The 21,235-nt window shown below is 34.5% G+C and overlaps 4 protein-coding genes and 1 pseudogene across 4 annotated transcripts; 2 read left to right on the top strand and 3 right to left on the bottom strand.

Moving 5' to 3' along the window:
- Window positions 1-237: 237 nt before the first annotated feature.
- LOC140965510 (uncharacterized) lies at window positions 238-1,422 on the bottom strand. The gene has a single exon (XM_073425564.1). The coding sequence runs from the start codon at window positions 801-803 to the stop codon at window positions 465-467; it is 339 nt and encodes a 112-aa protein (XP_073281665.1). The 5' UTR covers window positions 804-1,422; the 3' UTR covers window positions 238-464.
- A 667-nt stretch (window positions 1,423-2,089) lies between these two features.
- Window positions 2,090-4,076, bottom strand: LOC140965509 (uncharacterized; annotated as a pseudogene).
- Window positions 4,077-7,722: 3,646 nt separating this feature from the next.
- Window positions 7,723-11,448, top strand: LOC140965520 (laccase-4-like). The gene is made up of 5 exons (XM_073425579.1): window positions 7,723-7,901; window positions 8,720-8,871; window positions 9,287-9,660; window positions 9,741-10,670; window positions 10,882-11,448. The coding sequence occupies exons 1-5, from the start codon at window positions 7,812-7,814 to the stop codon at window positions 11,010-11,012; spliced, it is 1,677 nt and encodes a 558-aa protein (XP_073281680.1). The 5' UTR covers window positions 7,723-7,811; the 3' UTR covers window positions 11,013-11,448.
- A 2,534-nt stretch (window positions 11,449-13,982) lies between these two features.
- Window positions 13,983-15,222, top strand: LOC140965544 (transcription factor DIVARICATA-like). Its single transcript, XM_073425625.1, has 2 exons — window positions 13,983-14,488; window positions 14,595-15,222. The coding sequence occupies exons 1-2, from the start codon at window positions 14,091-14,093 to the stop codon at window positions 15,019-15,021; spliced, it is 825 nt and encodes a 274-aa protein (XP_073281726.1). The 5' UTR covers window positions 13,983-14,090; the 3' UTR covers window positions 15,022-15,222.
- A 338-nt stretch (window positions 15,223-15,560) lies between these two features.
- On the bottom strand, window positions 15,561-19,915 carry LOC140965543 (sulfoquinovosyl transferase SQD2-like). The gene is made up of 11 exons (XM_073425623.1): window positions 19,260-19,915; window positions 18,384-18,450; window positions 17,901-17,971; window positions 17,663-17,780; window positions 17,488-17,561; window positions 17,266-17,321; window positions 17,097-17,180; window positions 16,898-16,985; window positions 16,747-16,824; window positions 16,608-16,664; window positions 15,561-16,302 (listed from the first exon to the last, which is right to left on the bottom strand). Exons 1-11 carry the CDS (start codon window positions 19,637-19,639, stop codon window positions 15,807-15,809), a joined length of 1,569 nt encoding a protein of 522 aa, XP_073281724.1. The 5' UTR covers window positions 19,640-19,915; the 3' UTR covers window positions 15,561-15,806.
- Between the last annotated feature and the right edge of the window lie 1,320 nt (window positions 19,916-21,235).

Genomic DNA, 21,235 nt, shown 5'->3' with positions numbered 1-21,235 from the left:
GAAAGGGGGACAGCATGAACAAACTGCAAGTGCATGCACAAAATCAATCAACAGTTGGTGGAATGGTAATTCAGGTTCATTTAGTTATCGTTGATTAAATAAGAATAAGAATAAAGAAACAACAAAGTCAACGAAAACCAAAGGAGGTCGATATATACTATCCGATGCGAAAGGATAATTTAACAAGAAAACATCACCACATTCGAATCCCTGTGTAATATTCTAGCAGAATGCGAGTTAATCAAAACAAAACGAAACATTTCACTGCAAGGTAAATGTTCAAGATCCAACTACGTTGTAACATGGAACATAGTATACAACTGTCTTCCCGAAGAAGAAAATGAATGGCAAATCAAATAATGCTGTGAGCCTGTTCGTTCACCGTATTGTGTGATTCGCACAACGATGTAAATTTAAAAAGAAAAAAGATGTTAAAAAAAAAACCACAAATTAAAGCACGAGGATCAGTATGCTTGAAGTGCAGGCCTCTTACCAAGCCTCTTGATTTCTCTATCCATTTGACCAGTAAGCATCAATCCAAACATCTTATAATCACAAAGCAGAGACCAAAATGGATGCCCAAAAGTTGCTGGAACATTTCCCTCAACAAAGAAATGACTATACCAAGCCAATCCATACCCAATTACAGGTACAGATATTACAAACCACCAATGGAACAGCACTGAGTATACCAAGCACAAAATACTGCAGAGTGTACCAGCAAAATGCCAACGCCTAGTTGCTGGCTTTGAGTGCTGGCTCATATAGAACGGCCAAAACTCTTCCATGCTCCTGAAATTCATTTCCTTAAGAAATCCCAGATCAGAATTTTGATAAAAATTGGATCTTGATTCGGAAAATGATGATTCAAGAAAAACCCGATCCACAAAATATTGATTTTAAATCCTGCCAAGTCTGATCTTAAAAAGACCTTATACTCTAGTGAGATTCTATCAAATTTCTTGAACAAATAGATGGCTGACTGACTTTCTGGGTGTTTCCAGCAGAACCAAGTATTGTGTTTAAACTAAAGCCCGAATCTCTCAAAGCAACGCGAATCACCAAGCTGAAAATTCTGCCAAATCAAGTCTAACAAAAGAGGAGAATCCTGGGAACTTTCAATTAATGAAACCAACACATAAGAGAAATTTTTTTAAAAAAAATCAAGGAGACAATTAATTGATGAGGCAAAATAAACGAGAAAGTTCGGCAATGAAAGAGCTACTTGTTGCCATCTGAAACTTCAATCTGTGTTGATGAACAGCACAAAATTGTTTCCAGAGCCTTCACTGATAACTATGTAAATCATTTTCTTTTCTTTCGCATATTTTTGGTATTTGTGATGGGAAGAGCTTACAGAAAAATCAATCATTGCTGTATTATTTTGTCCATTTCTTATTTCGCTGCACAAAATTTTATCCCATTTTCTTGGCTTACATGGTCAACGATTAGCTGCAAAACCCATTGTTGTCTTATTATAGAATATTCAGCAGTCTCGATTCTCTTAATAACTCGTATTTTTTAAAAATAAAAAATTCTATCATTCGTGATCTGCTATTTTATCAAGAACCGATCTCATCAATGAAATTTCGGTTATCATAGTGTAATAGCACAAGGCTTTGTGCTTTTGAGTTCATTTGGGGCTAGGGGAACATGTACCGACAATTACAATCTTGCAAGTTGAAAATATTAGGTAATTAAACAGAGAAGAATATTCCTCAGATGCTTACAATGTATCCTACACAAATCCTCGTTCTAGAACCATTAAAAGAGAGAGAAAAACAAGAGAAGGTATATATGTGTGATGTATTTTCTAAACCTAAGTAAAAGATGATGCGTATCTGTCTAAAAAACTCGTTCTCCTGTAGCATAAGATTCCAAAAGATGGCTGTTATAAAATAGAGACATGCAGTGAGAGTTAAGAATGCTTGGAAGGAACCTAGCCATCGTACAAAGAATCCTGTTCCAACTGTACTGATTATTGCTGCAAGTGTTCCAGCTGAAATCGAAATCCCTGTTTTGAAATTTTGTTAATGGCATAATAAGAACCTAGCCATCGTACAAAGAATCCTGTTCCAACTGCACTGATTATTGCTGCAAGTGTTCCAGCTGAAATCGAAATCCCTGTTTTGAAATTTCATTAATGGCATAATAAGTTCAAGGGATTTTTATTAAAACATGCGACAAGAACGTATAATGATCGACGAGGAATTCAAGGATTTTATACCGTGAAGAAATCTTGAACGCTGTGGTGCAATATCATGTTCAAAGAGATAAAATTTACAGAAGTTTGTTACTGATGTATTGGAAAATTTATTCAATGCAAATAACGCTTTTGATATCTTGATCATTTTTGGTTATCCGATGTGAAAAAAACTTACTTTCATATTCAGTAAAAAACCAGCTTGGCTGAAAGAACTCAAACTTAGAGATTCTGAGCGCTTGTTTTACTGTAACTGCCATATATATGTCATGTTTCCAGGAATACTTAGCGTTTGTTTAAATATGTTTGGAACTTTTAGTTCATTTAGCCCGGGTTTACAGGTTCCTGGTTCCTACAAACCGGGAACTGCACTTGATTCACTGAAGTATATTAATTTTTTTCCTCTCTTTGCCCCCACCTTATTCACCAGAGTGAACTCGAACACAATCATTGATTGATCTCTGCCTTTATCTTAAGTTTCAAAATTGTCACTTTAATTGCACGGCATCAGATGTTAAAAGGCTTTAGTGGTTGAAATTGTATAACTGAAGACAAGAATGATGCAAAAACAAGGGTAGCCTGATGTATTAGCCTCAGGTACTTGTATTTTATTTGGGGTTATAACTCAGGCTACATTTAATTGGGATCGGAAGTTCATGTTCTGAGATCTTCCTATAGTTTCAGTTTCAGATGTTTTTTGCCCTTCCCCCTGTTTTTTTTCTTCTATTTTCATCGCCAAGAACAAAAATGTCAGAACATTTGATGAGTTATTATGCACCTATGAACACAGATTGCCAATAAGCATACACTAATTATACTCTGAACTTAAACCCGAATGTGATATAATTCATGGGGTTATGACTCATGCTAAATTTATGTACTCCATGGTTAAATTAGAGAACGGAAATGCCCACTTCATTGCTTTTCTTCTTTCGTTTTTTCTTCTTCTGATAAAACAGTCTGCTCATATATCAGTTGTGACAGCAAACGGACCAAAATTACCGCTAGAACAGCCACTTTCCTCCAGTCAGACGTTGAAGAAATCGAGGCCTCAGCAATTCCGACAACTACCAAAGCAATGAGCGCTAGGTAAATATTTCTCCTGATTACTAACCCAGCATCGTTTTTAGTCACCTCCCTGATTTTCTCTGCCTCTTCCTTTGCTTTTGCTTTGTCAACCTGGGTTTTCCCCCTAAAGCTTTTAAAGAACATCCCTTCATTCATGTCTACCTCGATTTTCCCTTCGAAATCCGTGACCTTTTTCTCACTTTCTTCAATATCTATCCCGTTCAACTCCATAGATTCCTCAAAGCTGCTTGCATCCTGCTTTCTATATTCCCCATTATCTTTTCAAGAAAATGAACAAAACCAGGTTACTTATAACTAACCACTACGCGTATTTGTTTGAAAGAAGAAGATAAGAAATAAAAATAAAAAAACCCACACGTGCACCGGCTTCATCCAATTCCCTGAGGGCATTCTCTCCATTTTGGTCAATTTCAGCATTAGCTTCCTCAGCAAACTGCGTTAAATATGAGGATCTTTCGTCCAAGTAATCGGTGAGACGTACTTTTTGAGCTTGTAGCACGGCGATTCTGGCTAGAAGTTCCTGCTTGCTTTTATCTCCTTCAGGCGGTGTAGAATCTTGTTCTGTATTATTGTCTGAATTGTCATTAGACTTACAGAAGGAGAGCAAAAGCTTCCTTTTCTTGAAGAACTCTCTGTCATGAAAAAGGCCATGGTTTATTGGGGGGAAGGAGGTTTGAATTGCTTCAAGAGAAATCATAGTTCTTTTATATTTTGTCTGTGAGAGGGAAGTGTAGGAAACTGTGACTGGAATATGCACAACGCGACTGTTTTGCGTATTTGTCATTATCTGTTTCCGACCATATTGAATCTTTTTTCCCAGATATCCATTCTTTAGTTCAATCTTATCCTTGGCAAATCTTTACCGGAGAATGCTAATCCAGCTCATGGTCGGGTTCGTGTAATGTTGTTATACTTCTTGAACTCAGTTAGATTAGTTAAAGCATTTCCATGGTATCGAAATTATAGGTGCTGTTGCAGATTTCTTTTCGTGTATCCGATGTTTATATATACACTCAATTTTTTTACCAAAATCTAAGTTAAAATGCTCAATGATTCAATCATATTCACGTGCTGATGTCCTTCGGCAATATTGCAACAGACTTATATATTTTTTGTTTGTTTTTTCAGATGTATAATTCCATTTTGTAGTAGTAAATTTGATGGAATAAATTGAATTGTTGGAATTTGATGTTTAAATATTTTTTAGGTAGCTTACACTGTTGGATTGGCTTTTGGAATCAACCAAGTACTTTTTTTTTTGTTTTTTGAGCAAACAAACTNTTTTTTTTTTTTTTTTTTTTTTTTTTTTTTTTTTTTGAGAACGAACTACTTTATTCTGAGATCTACGCTCAATTGTTTTTTGAACAATGAGTATTGATTTCAGGCATTCTTTAATTAACAATAAAAGAAAATATAATAAATAAAATATTGCGTATTTGGTCCTTTATGTTGTGATATTCGTTATTTATTTTGTCAAATTTCAACTTTAGTACCACATTTAAGATACTGAAAATATATTGTTTATAGCGATATTAATAGTATACTGTAAATTTTGGTATGATATTCTTTAACTAACACATGTAATTTCGTGAGGAAGTGGTTAAAAAGGTTAATTAGGTAACATTTTTTTTTTAAAAAAAAAAGATCATCAGCAACAATAACATAAATAAAAGGCACAGATTATTACCCTCAAACCAATTTTACTTTCAAACGAATATTGACGAAATTATTTTCGATAATAACTTGGATCAATTATTTTCGTATGTATATATATGTGTGTGTTAAAAAAAATATTGAATTCCCCTAGCATATTTTTAAGGTAAATTTCTCTTCTTCTATTTATTCTCTCTTTAAAAAAAAAAGAAAAGATTAGGAACTTATTTTCAAGAATAAAGTTAATGTGACATTATGGATGCTACTTTAGGATCGAATCCATCCTACATATGGCGATCGATCCTTTGGAGTCGAGATCTTATTCAAAAAGGATTAATGTGGAGGGTTGGGAATGGATCCCACATCAATGCACTTACTGATTGCTGGATTCCTAGTCTTTTTTCTGGAAAAAGCTCGATGACAGGCTCAAGTGGTCTGAGTAAGGTTCAAGAACTTATTTCAGGTGACAGAACGTGGAATGAAGTTGAGGTACGCTCCAAATTTCCTTCGTGCGAAGCAGAATGTATTCTTGATATACCTCTGAGAAATCAGCACAATGACGATGATAGATTCTGGAAGTGGGGAAAGAAAGGCAAGTACACAGTTAAATCGGGCTACCTGGCTCAAATTGGATGCTTTGATCCACATGAATCTCTATCGGCATTCTCGTTGGAAAAGTGGTGGAAAAATATTTGGCAGCTAAACATCCCACAAAAAGTTCGAATATTTTTTTGGTTTGCGAGCAATGAATTAATTCCCACTGAACTGAACTTGTTTAGAAGACATTTACATGCCAATAGATGTTGTTTTTATTGTAGCTCTTCGAATGCTTCAACAAGCCATTGTCTAATCTTTTGCCCCCTTGTAAGACATATCTGGAAAGGTACGCTTTTTTGGCCATATCTAAAGAAATGTGATGTGCTGTCGTTTATATCATGTGGGTTGTGCCTAATGGATCAAGTTTCAACTGCTGATTTTGAATTGTTTGCAATGGTTGCTTGGGCAATTTGGAAAGAGATTTGTATTTTAAAACATAATAGCCAAATTCCCAACAAATGTATTAAGGTTGAGTGGGTATTGTCATATCTTGAGCAATTTAGAACTGCTAGATGTGCTTGAAATTTAGCTTTAGGAGAGGTGCAGAGTAGCAGGGATATGAGGTGGGTGCCTCCTCCGTTGGGGCAGTGGCGACTTGATGTCGATGCTGGGTTTAATGATACTATTGGTAAATATAGTGTGGGTGCTGTGATTCGAAATCATTGTGGAATTATTTTTGCTGCCTCAGCCATAGGCATACGTAGACCAGGATCAGTGTTGGAGGCAGAGCTCTCGGCTATCCATTTTGGTTTGATGTTTGCTGTGAGAGGTAACTTTTCTGATGTTTGGGTCTTCTCGGACTCCTGTAATGCTGTTAAAGAGGTAATGTCGAAGTCTGAGGCTCGAAACCATCAAGGACTGTTAGTCTTGAACATATTGGATATTTTAACTTCTGGTAGATTTAAAAAGTTAAATCATGTTAGTAGAAATGCAAACAAGTTAGCGCACTGTTTGGCGCATTTTGCTTTATCTCATCCTTCTCGTTCATGTTGGATGGATGGTTTTTACCTATCGTGGTTGATGGATGTAGCTAGTGTTGATTTAATTAATGCATAATATCTGATTTCAACTCAAAAAAAAAAAAAAAGAATAAAGTTAAGATTTGTTGTGAAAAACCAACCAACGCATGTCCACCAACCGGAAGTTCTCAACCAATCAAAAAATCACTTAGTCAAATTAATTTCATGGTAAAACTTTTTATAAAAAAGAATTAAGAATATAATCTCATGATGATGATAAAGACTGGTTCCCCATTTGTTATAACAAAGTTAGTTAATAACCAATGGTTGTCTAAATAGTAGAATATCTTAGCTTTTAAACAATTTTTGTGTATATGTTTGTCTGAAAGGGCTCTTGCAACTATCCTAAAGACATAGTACTAACCATCAGTCTTTGTTATTACATACCATACCATTGCATCAAGGGATATCGAGAAAATGACATTTTTAGTCGTGTAACTTGTACTTTTTTCATTGTCGGTCATATTGTCAATTTCAGGTCTTAGTCAACTAACTCGCTTTTTTTTCCTTCAAATTTTAGTTAATTTTCATTAGAGTATTGACATGATATCAGAAAATAATGACGTGTCACTGAAAATTGTTGAAATGGTTTTTAATTAAAACAAATCAAGAAAGTGTTTGTAATATGTAAAAAATTTGTAAAGAAAAATCCAATAATCACTTAGTCGAACAATTAATTTTAAAAATTGTGATCACTTTAACTCCCATTGGCCCGCTGTACAATGTACGTATCAGCACTCTTTAGCTTCCCAAATATACCAACAAATCGTGGAGCAAACTGAATGAACTAATGACCCAATTCAAGTCATTATAGTATCTTTGACGGCTCATAGATCACAACTACGTACGTACATGAATCAGACGCAAAATCAGAATAACTACGTACGTAGTATATATATGAATCAGACACAAATTCAGAGTATATATTTTAATCCAAAACTAATAAAATTCATGCAAAAGCAGAAAATAATGCTTTATGTAACAGGTAAGAAAAAGAGACAAGAAACCTAGTTTTTGCCAAAGGAGTCTTATGTCTGAAGCATCCATGGCTTCACCTAACATAAGAAAAACGACGTCATGGCAGATATACACACACTCATGCAATTATATATCACTCGATCGTCTATATATATATATTCTTCATTGAGTTGAGAAGTCATAAGCTTGAAAGACATATTGACAGAAATATTAAACAAAATTTTTAAGTTTATTTTTTTTGAGTGGAAAAAAAAGCTCGATTAGAGGGAATTATGGATTCTTGGGTTCGGGCTTTGATCCTCGTATCATGCTTCTTTCGCGTGTTTTTCGTCGAATGTAGGGTTCGTCATTACAAATTTAATGTAAGTGTTTAATGCCTTTTAACTTTTTTTCTTTTGTGTTATAAGTTTTTTTTTAATTTAATTCATTTAATCGTTTTATATTTGCATGCACATAGTTTTTGCTTGGTTCTGCATTTTGTTTATGCGTTTTAAGTTTTAATTTTGATTGTTAAGTTAAGGAAATGTCAATGGTGCAAAAAATACATTAGTTGCATTACTATAGATATTATCAATTTTTAGTTGAACATAATGAAATATATAAGTAAAATTTTATTTGGTAAAATAAAAAATAAAAAAAAATCGAAATATGCATTCTATTGGGCATTTAATCTTGAATCAATATAAATAATGAGGTCCATTCTTTTTATCTACCTAATTTATATCAACGGATCAAGAATATAATCATACTATTAAGAAAATATTTTCTTCCCAAAACAAAGAAAAATAAAAAAAAAATTAAGAATATCTTGAGACCGATTATTTTGAGCTATTAAACAAAATAATTTTCTCAAACGATGGGCATAATTATTTAACTTAATTAACATTTACTTTTATAATTATATTTTTCGACCATTAATTTTAATTAATAGCAAAATTTAAATATGATTCTTGTGAATCGAATCGATTGGTTGGCATAAGCTCATTCNTATATTACAATCAATTTGGTGGATTTGATGGCCTAAAAAACAAGCAATTACGAAGTCCAAAATCATGAAGACACGGAAGGTGTAACAATATATTTCAAGATATGACTATTAATTTTCTTTAAATTGTAATAATTTAAGATCAAGAAGATAATATTTCATACATTTTTGGCAATGTAATATATTGGTGTGCAGGTGGTGATGAAGAACACTACCCGTCTGTGTTCGACGAAACCGATTGTCACCGTGAACGGAAAATTTCCAGGTCCGACTATTTTTGCTCGGGAAGATGATACTTTGCTCATCAAGGTCGTCAACCATGTCATGTACAATGTCTCCATTCATTGGTAAGCAAAAATCTTTTTTTAAAAAAAAAAAATTTTATATGGTCGATTCTATGTCAGTTGTCAAACGTGAAACAACTTTTTTTTATAAAAAAAAAACTTGTTGATTTGCCGGTTTTCTCAAGAAAAAAAAGTCGGTATAATAGGATTTTGATAATCTAATTGGTCAAAAAAAAAAGTTGTTGATTTGCCGGTTTTCTCAAGAAAAAAAAGTCGGTATAATAGGATTTTGATAATCTAATTGGTCCAAATTTGGTTTTGGTGCAATAATATTTATTTTTTCACATTTAGTAAGAAAAATAATTATAATTATCATCATAGATTAAAAAAAACATTAAATGTTGTATATAATATTTTGGAAAATAAAACAATAAAATATACCTCTAGAACTTATTGTCGTTGCTAATAATGATTTCAGGCATGGAGTGAGGCAAATTCGAACAGGGTGGGCGGATGGGCCAGCATATATCACGCAATGCCCCATCCAGCCAGGCCAAAGCTATGTGTACAACTACACTATCACAGGCCAAAGGGGCACACTTCTGTGGCACGCACACATCCTATGGCTCAGGGCCACCCTTCATGGCGCCATGGTCATCTTGCCTAAGCGTGGCATCCCATATCCTTTCCCTAAACCCGACCACGAAGCAATCGTCATCTTGGCCGAATGGTGGAAATCAGACACGGAGGCCGTCATCAACGAGGCTCTGAATTCCGGCTTGGCTCCGAATGTATCTGATGCTCACACGATCAATGGTCATCCCGGACCGGTCCCGAATTGTCCTTCCAAGGGTAAAAATTGTACTATGATTGTGCCCAATTTGAAAGCTCTCGTAATTTATTACACAAATTTGATTTTCTTACATTTTTAGGTGGCTTCACATTGCCCGTTGAGCCCGGGAAAAGCTACCTATTGCGCCTGATCAATGCTGCACTCAATGAAGAACTATTCTTCAAGATTGCAGGCCACACACTGACAGTAGTAGAAGTTGATGCAACATATGTGAAGCCCTTCAAAACAGACACTGTTTTGATCGCCCCGGGGCAAACCACCAACATCGTCGTGTCCGCAGACAAGGGCGTCGGGAAGTACATGATGGCGGCCTCCACCTTCATGGACACTCTCGTGGTGGCGGTGGACAACTTGACCGCCACCGCCACATTGCACTATTCCGGCACGCTTGATACCTCTCCCATAACTCTCACCATCCCACCCGCTCGAAATGCTACCCAAGTGTCCAACAATTTCACCAACTCTTTACGCAGTTTGAACTCGAAAAAATACCCGGCAAACGTGCCAGTTAAAGTCGACCGTTCCCTCCTCTTCACGGTTGGACTCGGGGTCAATCCATGCCCGACTTGCATACCCGGAAACGGTAGCCGTGTCGTGGCCGATATAAACAATGTCACCTTTGTGATGCCGAGCATTGCTCTTTTACAGGCTCATGTTTTCAAGATCAAGGGAGTCTTCACCACTGATTTCCCGGGGAACCCGCCGTTTCGGTTCAATTATTCGGGAAGAGGGCCGGCAAATATAGGCACTAGTAATGGGACAAAGGTGTATAGATTGCCTTACAATGCTACAGTTCAAGTGGTTCTCCAAGATACTGGGATTATAGCCCCTGAGAATCACCCTATTCATCTTCATGGATTCAATTTTTTTGCAGTAGGCAAGGGATTAGGAAATTTTAATCCGAAAACTGATCCTAAGAATTTTAATCTTGTTGATCCTGTGGAGAGGAACACTATTGGAGTGCCTTCTGGTGGATGGGTTGCCATTAGATTCAAAGCAGATAATCCAGGTAAAATGTTATTTAGTACTCAGTTGGCTTCTCTGATTTCATTTGTTAGCTTTTTTTTTCCTTTTTTTTTATGACAACAAGATAATAAAATAGAATTAGTTTGAATATTTGGATATATAATTTTAAAAAGTTGTAACCAGTAGATTGAATATATTTTATTTTATAAATTTTAGGCCAAAATTTATACTTACTTTTGTATCTATATGTGCAGGAGTTTGGTTTATGCATTGTCATTTGGAAGTACACACAACGTGGGGGCTGAAAATGGCATTCTTGGTGGACAATGGAAAGGGCCCTAATGAATCAGTGCTGCCACCACCAAAAGATCTTCCAAAATGTTAGAAGATTGCCCAATACTAAAAATCCTTAGTTTTAGTTATGTAATTTTCAGGCCTAGAAAAGGAGAATCGAGGGCATAAAACAGGGCCCTGATAGAAGAAAACAAGAACAAACACAAATAAAATACACGCAGAATGGTGATAGCAAGAAATTGAAGTTTGTGCAAGCATTAAAACCAAGCTCTGTTTGTTTTAAGATAGGATTTGGGAAACCAAATTTGGTACAAAATTTCTTAAGGAAAAGGAAAAGGAAGGGAAGATGCAGCTCTGTTTGTTTCTTGAGGGAGTAAATTTTTGCTCAAGTAGGAGACAATAATCATACATTTCACGTGTGGAGTTTGTAATTTTTTGTGTCTTTGAGTTCTTGAAGATTTGATTAGGACTTTATTGAGTGTGTAATTCTTGTTTTGGCTATGCTTCCATGCCATTTTCTTTTTTTTGGATTGGGCGTTGATTATCGTAAATATCATGTCATATAGAAAAGTAGGTCTCTTGTGAGACGGTCTCACGAATCTTTATCTGTGAGACAGGTCAACCCTACCGATATTCACAATAAAAAGTAATACTCTTAGAATAAAAAGTAATACTACTCAAATAAGAGATATGCCTCACAAAATACGACACGTGAGACCGTTTCACACAAATTTTTGCTCACATAGAATATGCTGGTACATATATATATCCACAATCTTGTGATGCCATTATTGATTGGCTGCTTGATGATGATACATTCGTCATTCAACAACTAATAAAGTAATAATTTATTCAACTATCTTTAAATTTATATGTACCAGTCGCCAAGCAATTCCTTATTTAGAATAATAATTTTAATAATTTACGCATTATACAATGAATATTATTATATTATTAATTATTGGGGTCTAGAATTTAATTGTTAAATTCACTCATGTACAGAATATATTACTAATAATTGAAATATTTGTTCCAATCTAATCTAAGTTAAGATAATCATATATTTACATCACTCTCAATATAAAAAAATGTCATATAAATCTTAAAACATGAAGTAGCTCAAATATAATCATCATGATTGAATCATTATTCTAATTAATTAGTCGAAAAATCATCTCTAAAGTAGCTCGAACTTATTTTCGCACACCGAAGTCGAGCAAATTTTCTTCTTTCTTTTTTTTGCACCGCAGGAGCAAATTTTCTTCTTTCTTATTTTCGCACCGCAGGAGCAAATTTTTTCTTTCTTTGGAATACCGATCATCGAGCATTTTTCCAGCACATGTGTTCAAATTTTTCTACTTATTAACGTAAGTTCTCGGTATTTTTCAGAATAATTAGAGATAATGATGTTTTTTGTTGTTAATAATATTTATTATTGTGTTATCGTTATATCAGTTTTAAATAATAAGAATAAGTATAATATTAATTGTATTATTGCAATTATAATACTGTGATTCTGAAATTTTGGAATAATAATTACACTTAATTTAGTTACGATATATTTACGTGATATAATCTTATATGTACAATAATGATAATAATTATATTTAATGTACGTGATATAAAAATAATTAATAATTATACTTAATTTGATGACAGTAATTACATTTATGTGACATAATTTTATATCTACAATAATCACACTAATTACAATAATTAAATTTAATTTACGTGAGATATAATTATAAATATTATATTAATTTGCTCGACTTCGGTGTGCGAAAATAAGTTCGAGCNCACACCGAAGTCGAGCAAATTAATATAATATTTATAATTATATCTCACGTAAATTAAATTTAATTATTGTAATTAGTGTGATTATTGTAGATATAAAATTATGTCACATAAATGTAATTACTGTCATCAAATTAAGTATAATTATTAATTATTTTTATATCACGTACATTAAATATAATTATTATCATTATTGTATATATAAGATTATATCACGTAAATATATCGTAACTAAATTAAGTGTAATTATTATTCCAAAATTTCAGAATCATATTATTATAATTGCAATAATACAATTAATATTATACTTATTCTTATTATTTAAAATTGATTTAATGATAGCACAATAATAAATATTATTAACAACAAAAAACATCATTATCTCTAATTATTCTGAAAAATACCGAAAACTTACGTTAATAAGTAGAAAAATCTGAACACATGTGCTGGAAAAATGCTCGATGATCGGTATTCCAAAGAAAGAAAAAATTTGCTCCTGCGGTGCGAAAATAAGAAAGAAGAAAATTTGCTCGACTTCGGTGTGCGAAAATAAGAGGAGGGCACCCCGCATTTATACTGAAAACTTTGGTCACTGGTATCAAAATTCACGGGCAAAAGTCATGAATCCGTGACCCTCTGCCACGGATTCAGAATCCGTGGCAGGACTCCATTTCTTTTTTATTTTTTTTATTTTTTTAAAAAAATGTCAGAATCCGGGACAGTGAGTCCCGGATTGTAATATTTTTGTAAAACTCTCCCCAATGCAACATTATTGTAATGAATTATTTAATTTATAATATTTTTAAAAAAAAACCCAGATAATTGTCCCTACAAATTAATATATATATATACACATACACAGGCATATATATAATGTCACTCACTATTATTATAATATACTAGTGTTATGTTGCACAAATTAAATTTTTTGTTTAATAATTTTATATAAAAAATATTATTTTTTAGGATATGATATCTACATATTAGATAAAATTTAATAAGATAATTTAAATTTTTAGATAAATAAAAATAAGTTGGACAAAAGGAAAAAAATAGAGAGACGTATACAAATTATCAATAAATTCACACCACTAAATGTAGCTAACAAATAATGTAAATGATAATACTGTAAAAAAAAATTTATTGTCACGTTTATATATCAAAATTAATTAATATGAAATACTCAAAATTAATATAATTATAATAACTAGTGAACGACACAGAGACTATATATGTATAAAATTATGATTATTACATGATACACAAAAATCTAAACTCGACGACAGTTTCTTTGAAACTAAAAAGTCCCTTTTGATTGGTGAAGTTAGGGAGCCATTCGTGGCCGCTTGTCAAACAGGTATTCGGATTGAAGCAGATGGACGGAGTAACGGGACCTCTGAATTCTGCAGCATCATATTTCGGGAACTCAAAATGGTTGGAGGAGAACAAGGGGGTTAAGTGGACTCTAGAGGAGAACAAAATGTTTGAAAATGCTCTCGCATTGTTCGATAAGGATACCCCAGATCGGTGGAGCAATGTGGCGGCCATGATTCCGGGGAAAACAGTAGAAGATGTGATGAAACAATACAGGGACTTGGTGGAAGATGTTTCTGATATAGAAGCAGGGCTGGTACCAGTTCCAGGGTACAGAAACGATTCATTCACGTCGGATTGGGAGAATAAATATGGTTCGATTGGTAAGCGGAACTCTTCGATTCGGACCTCTGAGCAAGAAAGGAAGAAAGGGGTGCCCTGGACTGAGGAAGAACACCGGTAAATAAAAAATCTTGTTCCGGACACCATTTGTTTTTTTGTTTGTATCCCTAAAGGAATCGAGGTTTGGATTTTTATTAATTTTGTAGTGATTCTGAAATTCCAGGCTGTTTCTTTTGGGGCTCAAGAAATATGGCAAAGGAGATTGGAGAAGTATTTCTCGAAATTTCGTGACTTCAAGAACTCCAACTCAGGTTGCGAGTCACGCGCAGAAGTATTTTATCAGGCAGCTTTCCGGTGGGAAAGATAAGAGAAGTTCAAGTATACATGATATTACCACTGCAAATGTCACACAAACTAAACCGAAGAACAGCTTTGTTTCACCAGATGAACCCATCGTGATCAAGCCTGCGCAGCAGAATTCAGATGTGAAAAGTGTTTTCCGAGGAATGTGTGATTCTGGCCTGACGTATCCAGTAGAAATGATTGGACTTAGCACGCCAAATCTTACTCTAAACCTGCAGCAATATCATCTGCAGAGCATTAATCCAATCGGGTTCGGGTATCTGATGCAACCCAGGAGGAATTGTTAACTGGGATTTGTGGAAGTTGTGTTAATAGGTGATCTTGATTGGGAAGAAGGTTCTTGGGAAAATTTTACTTTAAATCCATTGAAATTGTTTAACTCGGAAGATTCAGGCCAAGGCTTGTAGATTCTATTTTTCATCATAAATTTGAAATAACTGTATCCATTTGTCAGCAAATAGCGGTGTGGAAAAAATTAAGATTGAAATTTATTTATTTTATATAAAATTTCCAAAAGCCAGAGAAGATAAAGGCAACAAGATCAGCAGCAACGGGCTCCTTCTGGTTAACAATAAAGAATCCCCACTATCATTATTTACCCAAAAGATTTTTTTTTTTTGGCAAGTTGCACCACTGAAAGACTGTTTCATACTTTACTCTTATTTCCCCGCATTCATTTGGTACTTTTTGATACATGCAAAATATTTTGAAGATAATATTTATATTTTAACAAAAACTATATTAACGCCTTTTGGTTTTTGCATAATATAAACTCTAACAGTATTAATTTACGTAACATACTCTATTATATGTGAATAAGAGATCATAGGGAATGAATGGCATCCTATTCATATTACAAAATAATATTCAAGATTTAAAGCATTTAGAATTTGAAATGAGTCAAATGACTAATACCAATTAAAATCTCATAACCGTGTGGAGTGCAATTATTTTATGCATCATCTTCTCACTTCTGTTGCATTGAAACCACATACCAGCACCAAAATCCCGAAACCTCACGTTAATTCTGCATATCGACACAGATGAACGGGCCAACTGGCAGAGCATCGCTCTACATTCCCATGGCGGGGGTCTCGAACCAGCGTCGTCCAAACAACCATTGGAACCGCCTCGAGAACTGTGATCTCTTCTTCCTCCAGAACCAAATGGCTGCATTATACTGTTCGTTTCGTATCTTGCGAGTGGCTGCCCTCCAATCATACTTCTCCATTTCCACACGTGCTGCTTTACCGATGGTTTCCCTTAGCTCTTGATCATCAAGAAGAGGCTTCAACTTGCTCAAGCAGTCCTCAAGATCTCCAGGATTGAATAGATAACCGGTTTTGCCCTCCTGTTCTTGAGGAATGATATCTGGGATTCCTCCAGCACGAGCAGCGATCACAGGAAGTCCAGATGACATAGCCTCCAGAACAACAAGCCCTAATGTCTCGGATTCTGAGGGCATGATGAAAACATCTCCACTGGCATATGCTTGTGAGAGCTCTTCGCCTTGTAACATACCAGTAAATACCACAGGCGAGCCTGAGAATATCCGCTCGAGCTCCTCCCTAACATAAGGAAACCACACTGACGAAATAAGCTTAAAAATTAATGTGTTGGCAACAATAATTGACACCACTATCCTTTGTAGATGTTATGTGATACTAATGTGTTGGGTAACAATAATTGACACCACCATCCTGCATGACTATCACGTGACATAGTGATCAAAATGTAGTGCTTGAAGTGCAAATTGTTTAAAATATTTGAATTACACTCGTGCTATCAGCTATAAAATTTAATACGGGGACAACTGCTCAATCCAACACAATTATTTGAAAATCGTGTACAAGTGAATGTCATTCCATCTAACCTATAGGGTCCGTCCCCAATGAAAGCTATTCGAGCTTCTGGAAGCCTGTCTATCACCCTGTTTCAAATTTGACATCAGTCGTCGAGTATTAATGCTTCCAAAAGATGAATACAAGATAACAGATGAACAAGGAAAAGACCTTTTGATGAAATCCAAACTTTTTTCAACTCCAATCCGTCCAACATGAACTATTAACGGTTTATCGGGCTCTCCATTGCTGAATCAGAAAGAACTTATATTAAAATTATATCAAGGTAACACAAAACACAGTGGAATTTGGAGTTACCTACCTTAGGAGCACTCTCATTGCATGGGAGCGAAACCGGGGATGAAAGCTTTCAGAATCGACACCCTTGTTCCAGAGGCGTATCTTGTTGGCTGAAGATTTGGAATAAAATTGACAAAATCAGTTTTATCATTGCTCCATCAACATAAAAAGTGAAATAAGTTTCAAGAAAAAACTGACTAAGCTGAAATAATAAATTTCACCTGCTGTCACCCTAGCAGCTTCTAGATCCTTTGCAATGGCAACAGAAGGCACCAGGGTAAGATCTGCAGCTCTATGCAGAAATTCTGGTAAAAGATGGGTAAATATATCATACATTCCACAACATGATAACTAAAATCCGAATTATAATTACAAAAGTATCTCACATACTCAATATTAACCACATTGGTTTGACTAGCCAACTGAAGGTATATCTTGGAATATATCTGCAAAATAACAATGTATAATTAGCACTTTTAATTTGGTAAAGTTACGGAAAAATGGATTGGATCAATAACTGCTCGAAGGTCACTAGGACACTCAGTTGATAGAGATACGAATTTCAGTTTTATTAATTGTTTTCTCAACAAATGGGAAGAAATAGGAACATACACAGGAACATGAGTGTGATACGACAATACTATTGGTACTGATAGTAATTTAGCGATGATAAGAGCACCAAACACCTGCAACCCATGTCAAAACAACCAGTGAATAAGTAAAAATAATTATGTTCCCTAAAATTTTGTATACCAAACAAAAGTAGAAGCATGAGGTCAAAACCCACCATAATCCCTGGAGATGAGGCGTGAATAATGTCAGGCTTGAATTGAGCAACTGCTGAAATTATTCTTGGGCTGAGTGCAAGAGAAAGTGGTACCTTTTGGTACCAGGGACAAGGGAAACTGCAATGAGAGTTTAAAACTATAATTGCACCCACATAAAACTGAGTAACCAAATATTTCAACATAGTAGAGAATGCATTAACTTAATCATCATTTATCAGGCAAGAATTTGGTAACAACCTACGTGAGCCAATCAATTTAGCTCCGTAAAATTCCTGTGGCACTCCTTCATGTGTGGTCACAACCATGACCTGCACCAAATACCCGAAATATCAATACAGATCAATCAATTGAATCATCTAGAAAAAACTACACAAACTTAAGCCATTGTAATCGGTTCTAGACTCGTCATTCCTGCAGAGTTGAACTTGTTTCATTCCACATAGGCATTGGCGAAACCAATTCTTCATGGCCGACTCATGTAACTAATACTTAAATTAAATGTAGCATTACCTCTTGTATGATTGTATCAGAATTTTCAAAAGAATAAAACGAATGCCTCTAAGCAGATGTTGTTTTTCACTTTTAGTTTGTTGAAAAATCAGGTTTCTTAATTATTATTATTATTATTATTTATTTTCAACATTATCCTTTGTTACAAAGACATTTCAAACCTTCCAGCAGCTAGAACAGAAAGGACCGCAGCAAACAACAAGGACATACCTCATCCCCCATCTCGCGTAGATATTTAATGAAATTCTGGAATCTGTTTTTATATCCAGAGATATAGCTGGACATAGTTCAAGAGAATGGACTCTGTCATGAAAAAACTCAAACTAGACTAACAGAAAGAAACAGAGCATGATAACAAAAATAAAAACATATTATGACCCGAAATTCTGAACTATAACTCTCTAAAAAGCTAACAATGTACCAAAAAAGTAAAACAAACTAATAAAGTACTGATGACATCTACAAACACTACAATGCCAAGACACAAATTCAGAATAGCTACGCATAAATCTCCTCTATTACAAAACAACAGAATGAATGATGTGAACACTGATTTGTAAGCATCAAATTGGGAGCAAGAAATTCTAAGCCATCAAAGCACAATATCTATCAAAATCCATCAATATATAGTAATAATAGTATATGCACAGTTAAACACCCAACAGTGACAAATTCATTCCACTAAACACAATGACCAAAAGAAACTCAAACTAGTATGATCAAGTAATGTTGCCCACAAGGATGACATTAAATTTCCTCCGGCATCACAAAATTTATTCCGTCAAAACAGTAATTTTTTTTCCCACCAGTTAGCGGGAAGTCTGAAATTTAGCTAAATAATAAAAATTTGCATAATCTTACAACTGTTAAATAGATACTTCAATGATCGCAACCATCTTTAACAATATTAACATGTCAAATAAATGCGTGCTCAACTACGTCTTTGAATTCGGATTATTTCCCTTAATAAATAATGGCAAAACAGAAATTTGATAAATTCCCCCTCAAGAACAATATAAAGTTGCTCCAAACAAGAAATGCATGATATGAATAAAATTCAACGCAAGGTCAAAAGCAAAGACTCACGAAAAGGGAGATGGCTCAACGAAGAGAGCAATACGCCTAGGCTTAGAATACATCTCAGACTCAACGGAGAGGGGAGGATTCTCCTCCTCTTCATCGTCGACTTCACCGTACTCAGCATTATCCATACTGCCGCCACTGCCCGCTGCAAGAAAGAGCCTCTCCCTACAGGGTTTAACTTTCAAGATTTGAAACTCTTTACTCCACTTTAACCTCCTACAGTTCAAAGATTGATTCCTCACACAAACCAGGTAAATGGGTTTTACAATTCTTGATTTACAATAGCAGGAAATTTTAGAACTGTAACTGCAAGAGGATGAAGTTGAGGCAGCGAACGAAGGAGGGGAGAGAGCAGGGTTTGTAGAAACAGAATAAGTGGCCATATCTATTTGACGGTGGTAAATACTGTTAATACTGCATAAAAAAATATTCTTGCACAATGAGAAGAATTTTTTTTAGCGGGTTTGTTTTCGTTTCTTGATTCATTACATGATTTCTCTTTCTTCGCCCCCTAATCAGAAGGGATTTGGGAAAGAGATGAGAAGTAAGACCAGAGAGGCCATGGAGGGCATTCTCCAATGGATATTCTATATTCTGGAATCGACAATTGGGGAATAATCGGAAGTGATAAAAGTATATGCTTCGCATCCAATCAGGGAGGAAGATGGATATAGGGTCTTCTTCTCTTGTGGTCCCTCGGACAAGGGAACAGGCCGGCACAATCTAACTCACTGCATAAAAAAAATGTGCAATGTGCTGAAGTAAATACTAATTTATAGAAGATCTTTAATATTTTTAAAAAATTATAAAATTTTAAAAAAATGTGATTTAGTTAGTAGTTTGAAAATTAGAAGAAATAATATGACGGTTCAAGCTCATTAGTAATATTATCCGTTTTTTTTCATATGTCTCAATGTTTTAAAACACGTTATAGAGAATTATGTGTCAAAGCAGACAATATAATTAGACGCCTGGAAGCTAAGAATAAAGTTCATCAAACTAATACTAGATGAGTACTTGAGAGTCGAACATGAGACAACAAAAATTCAGCTAAAGTTCAAGGAGAAATTTAAATAATTAATACACAAATCACTCACAGTAGCCAGGGATACGGAGGAGGATGCTCTAACCACCATGTTTTTCGCCTATGCACCTCCAAATTTCTGGGTTATCTAATCCAAAGTCTGTCAAAACCAACCCACAACAAGGTGTTACCGTGTTTTGCATAAAACTCGTGTAGTGTGCTTTGTTAAAAGTTATGTTATCTAATCCAAAGGCTCATAAAATCATTAGTTTTCCAAAAGAACAAGGAATATTTACATCAAGATGGAGCTCTCAACACAAAGAGCACACCTGTTTTACGACTAGTTTGTTGATTAGTTAAAGTTTGAAAGGTTGAGATTGAATGGGGTGCGTCTCTATTTATTCCGTTTTTGTGGGTTTCACATGACTAAGGCTGTTTGGTGGGGAGTGCGTCACATACACATAGAATGCAACTAAGATGGTTCACAAAAGTTTATTTATCCGATGATTATATTTGACCACAAATCCATGTCTAGTCTGTGCCAACTCCATAGACCTACACGGAACAAATACACCTCAACATATGGTCATGGATCCGTAGCACTTCATCCGTGTGTTCGTACGAAGAATAATGTACATAATCTATCTATTATCTATTATCTATCATCTATTATCTATTATATTTTATATATAAATACGTGACTTTATATGTGAAATTCCATTTCTCTCCTTATTAATTATTTGTTTTATTAATTGCTTGTTTTTAATATTGTATATCTTATTAATTGTTTGTTTTTAATGTTATCTACCCACATTATCAATTTAGATTTATTTATTTATTTTTTATTATGTAAATTAGTATTTGATATCTTTTATTCTACTCACATTATAATATGTTATTTTTAATCGAAATATGTGACTTTATATGTGAATTTCCATTTCTCTCCTTATTAATT

Source organism: Primulina huaijiensis, unplaced genomic scaffold (assembly GCF_012295235.1).
Source record: "Primulina huaijiensis isolate GDHJ02 unplaced genomic scaffold, ASM1229523v2 scaffold10763, whole genome shotgun sequence".
Lineage (NCBI taxonomy): Eukaryota > Viridiplantae > Streptophyta > Magnoliopsida > Lamiales > Gesneriaceae > Primulina > Primulina huaijiensis.
Note: the sequence above shows the minus strand (reverse complement) of the source record. Positions and strands in the feature narration are given on the sequence as shown.